The sequence below is a fragment of the Lepidochelys kempii genome, chromosome 10 (assembly GCF_965140285.1).
Source record: "Lepidochelys kempii isolate rLepKem1 chromosome 10, rLepKem1.hap1, whole genome shotgun sequence".
NCBI lineage: Eukaryota > Metazoa > Chordata > Testudines > Cheloniidae > Lepidochelys > Lepidochelys kempii.
In genome coordinates this window covers 67,139,606-67,150,502 of record NC_136389.1, presented here as the reverse complement: position 1 = coordinate 67,150,502, position 10,897 = coordinate 67,139,606, and the positions used below count along the sequence as shown (strand labels likewise).

The 10,897-nt window shown below is 42.1% G+C and overlaps 1 protein-coding gene across 1 annotated transcript; it reads left to right on the top strand.

Moving 5' to 3' along the window:
• Positions 1 to 1,623: 1,623 nt before the first annotated feature.
• C10H15orf40 (chromosome 10 C15orf40 homolog) lies at positions 1,624 to 10,242 on the top strand. The gene is made up of 4 exons (XM_073304052.2): positions 1,624 to 1,732; positions 2,263 to 2,389; positions 4,715 to 4,842; positions 8,783 to 10,242. Exons 1-4 carry the CDS (start codon positions 1,631 to 1,633, stop codon positions 8,873 to 8,875), a joined length of 450 nt encoding a protein of 149 aa, XP_073160153.2. The 5' UTR covers positions 1,624 to 1,630; the 3' UTR covers positions 8,876 to 10,242.
• Positions 10,243 to 10,897: the final 655 nt, after the last annotated feature.

The window sequence follows — 10,897 nt, the reverse complement described above, 5'->3', positions numbered from 1 at the left end:
GTTGCCTTTTCATAGCTGATAAGGTAACTGAGATGAGTATTTGTTTTGCTGTTCCTTTTTCTAGGTTATGGGTTTGCCTTCACATTAAACTGCACCAATACATTAACACAGTCCAATAGCTATATGAAGTTTATGTATTAACTATCTTAGTAGCTTGGTCATATAGTCATGAACATTATCACAGACCACCAGTGCATTCTGCACACCTTTTCCTACTACTTCATCCTTTTTCAGATTATTTAGGTTTCAAAGTGTGACTTTTGTTTTCTGTGCAAAATTTGAATGTGTTCTTGCTGCCTCATAGCAATTTATGAAGGAGAACTTTTTGCAATAGGGACTGTCTTTTTACTTCATGTCTTTATTGTCTGTTGCGGAATGGGGCCCTGATCCTTCAGTGGGGACTCTAGGTAAGACTGTAATAAGGAGCAGGCCACTCCACTAGCTACCAGGCTTGCAAGGACATAAAGAACACTGGACTAGAGAATCTCAGGGCTATAGTAAACATATTTTTTTAAAAAGGATAAAGCATTGTTGCAGCAACAGCTGCCCCAGGGTATTTTACTTACAGTTTGCAAGTGCCCCTGGATACTGGCTACTTCATGTAATTATTTCTAAATTATGCTGATACAATAACATAGGGGCTACCCCTCTAATTATTTTTAACTTTCAGTAAGGGGGCTTAAGAGGGAAAATTCTGTGTAAAGAGTGGTTACAAGCAGGTAACCAGTGCTGGTTAAAGGGGTAGTATAAGGCTAAGGGATTGTTTTTTCTAGCCAGGATCCACCAGAGCATTCTGAATTGGAGATTCTGAATGCAGGGGCCAGGCCTTGGCTCTAAATTACAGGTGTACGCAGTCAGTTGTACTGTGATATTGAAAAGAAGCAGACCGATCCCCAGGTTTGGGGCAGAAACCTAGGGATCTCCCGCCCGAGCTACCTGCTTGCTTGTTTGTTCCTAGTGCTGGTCAGGGTAACAGGCCTCTGTGTACGTTTTTTAGAACAGTTCAAGAGCACAGATTAACGTTGACTCCCTCTCACCAATTCTGGGCCAGGGCAGCATATTTCCCCTTTCTATCCAGTCCAAAAAAAGGCCACACATTTTATTCCTACTTCAAAGTGCATAAACCCCGCACGAGGCAGGTGCATCGGCCCTTCAGAGGCGGCGTGCTGTGCAGGGGGGTGAGACGGTGGGAGCCGGGCCCTGCTCGGGACAGCACAGGCTGGGCTGTACAGCGGATCCTGGCCCTGGCACCCTGCCGTGCGCGGCGCTGGCCCCCTCGCTGCAGGACAAGCCAGTGGCTGGCGGGTGCCGGACCCGGGATGGGGCTGAGCGCACACGTGACTGCGGGGGGCGGGGTTTGCAGCCTACAGCTGAGGTCCAGGCCAGCCCAAGCACCAGGACGCCTGGCTGGCGGCTCTGCCCCGCGCGCGTCGGACCAGCCACGCAGCTTCCCTGCTCGCTGCCTGGATTCGGACGGAATCCTAGCGCCTGTTCAGTCGGCGCGTGCGCAGCACTCTGCCGGCCCCGGACCTGGGAAGCCGAACGGGGTTTCCCTGCAGGCCCCGCGGGGAGGGGTGTACCGGTGTTGCCGGAAGTGCGGGTCGGAGCCGCCCACGGGTCGGTCTGTGTGATGCTGCTGGCCCTGGCCGGCTTCCGTCGGCGCGGCGGCTGGGGGGGGCAGGGTCCCGTCAGTGCCAGCGTGCGGAGCTGGAGCGGGGCCATGCCACGCAGGGTCAGTCACTTGGGCCAGGGCCGCTCGCTCTGGGGGGCAGGTGGGGGGAGGGGAGAGAGCTCCTTGCCTGAGCCGGGCCGCCCTGCGGGGCGCTGGGGTGAAGCCCATGTAAGCCGGGCGGTAGCTCTGGGTCCCTCCAGGCTCGTACCGGCCGTTGCTGGCTCAGCGGGCCCTGGCCTGGCGCCGCTAAGCCACCGCAGCGCTCTGGGTTCCTGCGCCGCCGAGGGGCGCGAGCGAAACGGCCTTTCCTGTCCGCGCCCCCGGCTACTCCGGGCCTTTGGCGGGCGGCTTCGCGTGCCTGGGCCGCCGCCGTGCGGAGCTGGGCCCCCCGACCGTTGGGTCGGTCACACAGCATCAGGGGGGGGGAACCGTGATTCTAAAACCACTGTCATCGCTGGGGAGCGGAGGGGAGACTGGGAAGCAGGAGGAGTGGCTGGGACTAGTTATAATCTCTGCCTGGGTTGGCTAGATTTCAAGTTTGCAGTGTCACTTTAACAGCTGCTGGGTTTTTGTTTTTGTTTTTTGTTCAGGGAAAAGAAAAGTGTAAAGACTCAGTAAAACCTCCTGTTCCTTCAGGTCCAGTTGTAACTGACAAAAATGGTTCTGTCACTATTGCTATTCATGCCAAACCTGGATCCAAACAAAATGCTATAACAGGTATATGCTAATGAAAAGTGTAATTATGAGGGAAATAGCTTTGCTTAATTAAATGAACTATTTGGGAAGGCAGTTTTTTCCCTTCTCTCCCTGCACCCATTTCTTTGCACAAGTTTATGGTCCTGCAGAGGTCCAGGTGATAGTGTAATGTGGGTTCACAACTTTCATTATATCAAAATGACCCGATGTTCCTTGTGCTCTGTTTGACTAGGTGTAGTTGATTGTACTGGCAAAACTGGAAAGATGTGTTAGAGTAAATCCATCTTTTTACAAGCACAGGGAGTAATTCCTGGTAATCACCTGATTTTAGTTATATTCCAGTATAACTGCTTACATAAAAGACTGCAGCCTGGGAGTATATCTTCAGGTGAGTGCAAAGCAAAAGACTTGTTATCGTGGACAGGATCCGTTGTTGTTGTTGTTGTTGTTTTAAAGCTGATCTATGTAGCAAGTATGTTGATAGATTATTTCTCACAATTCAGTTTTACAATCTATATATATAATTTGTTCCATCCTCTTATGAACACTACAGGCATATACATAAACACAAACGAAAATTTCTCTTGTTCTTTTTCTCTTCTGTTCAGCAGGGGGAGCCTAGTTACCATTTATGATGAAAAGCTCAGTCAAATCTGATCTCTTTATAGCACGGGTTTCAAACTCAGTTTACCTTAGGGCCAGTGCCAGTCCTCAAATCCTCTTAGTGGGCCAATAATGTCACTGAAGATGGTGGTCAGTCAGAAAAGAAAATGTTTATATTGTATTTTTTTATTTCAAATTTCTTAGAAATAATAAAACTGTCGTACAACTTTATACAGTTCTTCGCCTGCCAGAGAGTTTTTAGTGTTTGCCAGACACCTGGCAATGCTTCAGTTCTGCCAGTTTGTTGATGTTTGGCCTCAGTGACTAAGCAGTTGAAACCTTCAGGATTGCAGCAAGGTGTGCATCAGATAGTTGTGTTCAATATTTTGACTTGTTTATATTCATTGTGGAAGAAAGTGATGCTGCCTCGATGACTGAATCTGCCCAGCAACTAATGATGCTGCCTCTGCCTGGTGACTAGAGATGGTATCTCTGTCCCTCTCCCCCAGCCAGTGGGATCTGTGGGGTGTGGTGCCTGCAGCAGACATTGCTGGCAGCGTGTCTGCAAGCGTCTCTCCTCCACGGGCCGCAGTGGGGAGGTTCTCGGGCCGCAGATGGTCCGCGGGCTGGGGCTTTGAGACCCCTGCTTTATAGTGAACCATCCTTTGTTACAAAACTACAAGCTTTGTGATCCTTGTTATGATTGGTATACACACCCATTCTCTTTCCCTCCTTTCCATTGTAGATACGGGAAGAATCAAATATAAATAAAGTACTAAAACTCAGCGTGACAGACTTGTGATAATCTGAATTCAAAGGTCCCCCAAGGTAGTCAAAACTTGAACTTCTATAGTGAAACAAGCAGAGAATTTAAAAAAAAAAATCCTTCAAGCTTTCTTTAAAATAAACAAAACAAGACAAACTCTTTTCCTTTGCAGATCACCTTTGATGCCTTGTTTGTGCTTAGTTGTTATGGTGATAAACACAATTTAAATGCTCATTGACAGTATGTTTTTAAAATCTTCAAATGCTTTAAACCAAGGAGCAACTAATAAAAGTCTGGATAGTGCCATCATCTTCATGCTTACATGCAAACAAGAAGTATTCATTATGTAGGTATGCACACTACACTAATTAGATGGGTCTGTTACCTTTAGGATAATTCAGCATATATTTCATCTTAGAGGGACATTAGTAGGTATTGTGACAAAACAGATGATAATCAAAACTGCAATCATAAAAACTACTGAGACATTAACCACCATTTCAAAATCAAATTGTAGATTGACCTCATGTCTGGAAGCAGGGACGGTAGTAAAGTGGTAGTGAAGGGCCCAGTATCTGACCTTCACACTTGGGGAAAAAATTATGCAGAGTCTGCAGCCTGGCAAAGCGTCTCTGTATCCAGCAAAATCATGGAACAGGATCCAGATAACTACAGAATGAAACTTGTTAATTCTTAAAAGTATCACATCCTAGAATCTCAGGCCCACTCTTCCCTATTTATAAGGACTGTCTATTAATACATGCATCTGAGGAATTGACTAGCCTTGCTGATAAAGGGGAAAAAATAGTAGAATTAAGTGCATGTTCTTGATACAGTAAAAGTCATAAGATCTATCATCAGGTGGACTGTTTCAGGAGTTGTCTACTTGGTTTCAAATCTTTCTTTAAATATATGAAAGTAAAAAACTAGGCATCATTAATGCTTTGAAAATAAAAATCCTAAAATATTTGTTATAGATGTGACAACTGAGGCAGTAGGTGTAGCTATTGCTGCACCTCCATCAGAAGGGGAGGCAAATGCAGAGCTGTGTCGTTACCTTTCTAAGGTTCTAGAAGTGAAGAAGAGCGAAGTTGTTTTAGATAAGGTACAATACTTTTTTCTTTTCTGCTCTGCTACAGTTAGATTTCTGAAACTTGTAATAGAGACCACTTTCCACATACAGCAGACCAAGTTTCTAGCTTTCAAAATACTAGTATGGAGATATATTAAGGTGTGTAACTCAATTATGGAAGAAGAACCTATTTTAGTCTTTGAATTACTAACTCAAAATAATCTGTTTCTCAGTGGCCTAAATCAAGCATGCTGCTACTTTTTCTTGGCATTTTCTATGTCAGTATGTGGTTCATGTGCTCTGTGACCTTTAAAGTATTCTTCATACTGAGTCTAACTTCTTAGAAAATGAGACTGTCTTGCACAAAACACCTTTGCAAGTTACTTTGTTCTCCTTATTTTAGAAATGTTTATATTTGAGTAAAGGATCTCTGCTGGGTCACTTGATTTCACAGTGATGAGCATATCAATTCCGAGAGAGCTTTGCTTCTGTTGTGAAAACAGTAGTAACATCAGATCTCCTACACTGACTACTCTGCATGATTAAACAGGTGGAAAATGCATTAATTTCTTCTGCTGTCGCTTTTGTTTAAAGTCAGTTTTCTCCAATATCTCTCTTTTACAATTAAGATCAGATTCGGACAATGACAACTTCTGTGAATTACATGTTTATGTAGGTTTCAGAGTAGCAGCCGTGTTAGTCTGTATCCGCAAAAAGAAAAGGAGTACTTGTGGTACCTTAGAGACTAACATTTATTTGAGCATAAGCTTTTGTGAGCTACAGCTCACTTCATCAGATGCATGCAGTGGAAAATACAGTAGGGGGATTTTATATACACAGAGAACATGAAACAATGGGTGTTACCATACACACTGTAACAAAAGTGATCAGGAAAGGTGAGCTATTATGAGCAGAAGAGGGAAAAAACCTTTTGTAGTAATAATCAAGGTGGGCCATTTCCAGCAGTTGACAAGAACGTGTTTCAACAGGAACAGTGGGGTGAGGAAAGGGGCGGGGGGGGAATAAACATGGGGAAATAGTTTTACTTTGTGTAATGACACATCCACTCCGTCTTTTTTCAAGCCTAATTTAATTTCATGTTCTCTGTGTATATAAAATCCCCCTACTGTATTTTCCACTGCATGCATCCGATGAAGTGAGCTGTAGGTCACGAAAGCTTATGTTCAAATAAATGTGTTAGTCTCTAAGGTGCTACAAGTACTCCCTTTTTTTATTTTTAAGTAGATGTTTGTGATTGAAAAGATTAAATTCATTATCCTTTTAAAAAAACAAGTATTAAATCTTAACTGATTGTAATAGAGAACTTCAGTATACAAACAAATTAAGAAAATAGCAAATAACCCCACTTCTACTAACTTCTGTCATAGTCATACTGAGAAGTCAAGAGTTCTACTACCCAACAGTGAACTGTTCATTTAGGGTGGCAGCAACAGCAGAAGGGACATTGAGAGGAAATAGAACACTCTGTGTCCTGTTTTGGGAAGACTACCAGTTAGTCTTTGGCTTATGTTACTCTCATGTTTGTGTGACATATATGAAAAGTGGATGAAGTCTGAGCCATCTATTAAATGTATTCGTTTATAGGGCCAGGAAGATAAGAAGAGTGTGTGGATGGATGCTTTTTTATGTTGTACATAAATCTAAATGCATACATTTTTAAAAATAGCTGTTAGAGGCTACATTGTCTAATGGACTGAGCACTACTTGGCTGGTAGACAGGAACTCAGAGATTTTATATCTTGGCTTTGCTGCAGACTGGACAAGGTACTTAACCTTTATTTTGGTTTATCCCACCTATAAAACGAGGGTAACACTTGCTTACCTACCTCACAGCCATGTTGAGGATTAATTAGATTGCACTTGAAAAGCACTATATAATTGCTAAGCAGCATCAGGCATAATGAGGAGCAGCACTGTTCAACCTTTTCTAGTCAGCTCTGGTAATTCTAGTCTGACCTACAGCATCCAGACTATTTTATATTAGGACTTGTCAACCATAGACCTTCAGTCATTCTGAACTGTGCCTAAATTGTGAAGTGGGTCTGTCTTGTGACTCCAGCCAGATTTTCAACCTAGGTGTACAAGGCTAATACCATATGGTAACTGTTACCTAGCATCATTCTCCCTTGCCTCCCAGCTGCTATATAATCAATCCTCAGCTGGAAAAGGAGATCCAAGCTAAAACTGAAAATGCAGAACTTCATTTGTTGGTCTTATTTATCTTGCCTTACAGAATTTTAATCCTGTAATACAGTGCAATGTGACTATGCCACAGCTTGAGAAACTGAAAGTTTCTTAACAGTGATTATCTTCAAATAAAGGTGGAGAAATTGTACTCAATAGATTATGGGATACTGTGGGGCAGTCTCTTAAGATGGAAAGCTGCTAATTTGTGCTTTCAGGGGAACTTTTATATATGTACTGTAAATGTAATTCTAGATTTGGGATCTTAATTCAATCTAGAAATGTGGCTACTGGATTCTTACATGAGAGAGGAAGCATTTTGTTAGCTCATCCTTATAAAAAGTAAACACCAGTTGGCCAGACTATTGTTTAAAGATTGCCTTGATTTTCCTTTTCTGAGTAAGTCAAACGCAAATGGACATGCACCTTAGAAATGTAAAATAAACTTTTATACTAAAGATGACATAGGAATGTTTTCTTTTTGCATGGTTGCTTTTTTTTAGTTGTATACAAGATAATGGAAAGAAATGGCTCAGTGTGTACACCTGCAATAGGTTTTCACTTGGCATGAGCTACTCAGTGCTTCTGTATAGACAGGATGTGAATAATGCATACAGTTTAACTGCTCTGACTTAAGACAGCAGTTATATGCAGACATCCCAGCTTGTTTCTGCATTTCATACAATGCAGTTCCATTTTCCTCTTTCTTGATAATGCTCAAAATGAGAATTTGGCTGAAAAGCAACAACGGGCATATTTGAAGTGCATCCTCAAGGTGAAAATACACTGAAGTATGTCAAAGTATAAACATCTGTAGGTGGCATCTGCATGGTCCCACTTGCAGGATACATTGCTGAGCTTGGAGAGCATCCTGCTGTTCACTCCCCATCCCAGCTCATGGAAAGAGCAGCAGCTCAGGGCATGCTCTAAAACCTGCCTGCCTACTTTGAAATATGTAGCAGATCCAGTGACTCTGCTCCCTCCCACCCCAGGAATAACTAGTGATGATATTGGGTCCCTGGCCCTACGCAGCCCATTTATCCAGGGAGAAATCATTTTCTTCCTGGGTAAGCACATGAGTGGGTAAGTGGGTTTTTAAGGCCTGTCTTAAGGCTCACTCTGCTATGGCCAAGCTGGCATCCATGGCCTGCTTCAGGAACGTTAGAGAAAGCTTACACTTTGCAGGGCTGCTACCTGCAGCTCATTCACACATTTACTCAGAGTCCTCGACTCATCTAGATTCAGTGTTTGTTTTAGAAGAGTAGTTCTGCAATTCTTGCCTAATTGCACACCCCAGTCTGCCTTCTCAGGAGCTCTATCTCTTGTTAGACTTGCACAAGTCAGACAGCGGCATCTTGAAGAAGAAAAATGTTACTTAGCAGTAAATATCTAGTACTTTGAGAATGGTGTCTGTGTTTTTATACTAGCTACCCATCATCCTCTGGTATGGTGGAAGGAATTGTGGCTGCTGCACTTCCATGGCCCTCTTATAACCTCAACTTAGAATGCCACAAGAAGGTGCTCACAGAATCCCTATGCACACCATTTTCCATAAGGTCCCTGAAGCACCCTGGCACTAGAGGATGTGTCTCACAAATGTGACTAGACAGAGGAAATAACTCTGATTAGAATTACTGGTGAATAACCTTTTTTCGCTACAGTTGGTTGTGTGTAATCTTAATACTATATTGGCACTATGATTAGTTTTTAAAATGTGTACTTAGAAGTAAAGAAATAATTCTCTGAATTCATTTTTGTGTTGAAACAGGGTGGTAAATCTCGTGAAAAAGTCGTGAAGATTTTGGTGTCGATGACTCCGGATGAGGTTTTAGAGAAACTGAAAAAAGAAGTTACCAGTTGAGACAAAACAAAAGCAGGAAATGGAACAGTGTGTCTTGAAAATCTTTCATTGAATGTAAAGAGGAGGAGGGACATTCTTCAATGAGAGCACACAAATGCAGGCTATGGGTCACTTACCAGATTCTTTTGTGTAAATGTGTAGATAAATTTAAGTACACTGTAAATTACAAATCTCTTCCCTATTCTTCCATACTCTAAACTTTGGTTTAAATAATCCCACAAAACTAAGGCCCAAGCTAGAAGTGGAAACAGGATTTATCGTTAGGTAGGAAAGCCATCTTAACCCTGAAATTTAGCTGAATCTACATCACGAATTCAGCGTGACTGGGCTCCTTTTCTATAGTTATCTTCAAAATAGCCTCCTAAGCGTAAACCCAGTCCTGATGAGTATTTGGGCAATGTTTTTGAATGCAGGCATAATTATTTTTGGTTCACAAAGTAAAAAGCTTGGAGTGACAGGCTTATGATAAAGCACTGGAACGATGTCAAGAAAAATATGGTGCAGAAGAAAAAATCAATTTAGAAGTGAGAGCCTAAAAGAGCAATCAGTGTAATATATAGTGGCATGCGTAGGGTCCAATTCTACTCTTGTCTACACCACTGTAAATCCAGAGTAATGCCTTTGAAGCCAGAGGCATTGCCCTGGATTTATATAGGAGCAGAACTTTTCCCTTAAGCAGTCAGAAGAATTGAGTCTGCAATATGAGAAATTGATACAGTACTTAAGCAGCAAGTACACAAAAGCTTGCTTTGATTCACTAGGAAGCCTATAATCAGAGTTGCCTAATAAAGATAGAGTTTCTAATAGAGTGGTCAGAAATGGTATCTTCACCTTATGTGCCAAATGTAGCAATTTGTTTTGTATAATAAAAACACAGCACTAAGTTTCATCAACAGTTCTTGTATTTTCAACGAGAACAGATTTTTTCTAGCTGTGACTTGACTAATAAAACAAAATTAGTTTGTTTTTAGACTGTCTTACCAAGAACAAACAAAATTGCTGCTGACCTTCTCTTGATCTAAATAAATGAGTTGTGTTCAAGAATCAGTTTCCAGCTCATAGAAAACTGAGCAAAGTGAAGAAATACATGGAGTGGTGTTAAAGAGTGCAAAGATTATACATGGGATGAAGTGGGAGAAGTAGATGTAATTAATCGCTCTTGACAAAGTACTGGAATGCAAGCTTGTGTTCCCCACTAATAAATGTGATGTCACTATATTTGGCTGCTTCAGCTATCCTCTTAGGTTGCAGCTGTTACGGGTTAGATTGTGTTACTTTCTACATTGTTTCTATCTAACAGCTGTAATGTGTAAATGTGATATTATAAGTTTAATGCCTAAAAGTCAATAAACCGGTCTAAAAGCCCACTAAGCTTCTGCATCTTCCACTGGGAAAAATCCATATATTAAAATAAGTAGTAGAACTGTATCAAAAAAGGCTTTCACCAGCTGTGCATAATGCAACAAGCTGCATATCTCAAGTTTCAGTTTTCCATGATCAAAAACTGCTTTTCACCTTAAGTCTCTCCCATCCCTTCCATTTTCAGCAATGCAAAAATGTTGCTAATGGTTCTATCAGGATGTGTCTCTCTACTACCTATGTGCTGATAAGGTTAATTGCTAGAGGAATAAAGGAATAAATATATGCAGCTTAGGTCATGTTTTGCTTCCTCAGGCTGATGGCCATACATTGCTTTACAGTCCTGACCCACTGACATTTTGGCTATCAATTGCTTTTCTTCTAATCCAGTTGGCATTCTACTCCTTAGCTTTATGTTGATGCTTCTCACTGCTCCAACTGGTTTGCTCAGCAGAGGGCTTCACTCTCTTGATCAAGGGGAAACTGAAAACAGATGCAGGTTTGCTTTCATTTGTAATCCTCAGTGCTACATACTCATGTTCTGGGTGGAGTGGAAATGCCCTAGCCAGAAAGAAATTAGGGGGTTCCCTCTGTATAACTCTCAACTACTTATCTTGCTAAATATATGATGTCTGAATTTCCAACAAGGGAAAGAAACACAAG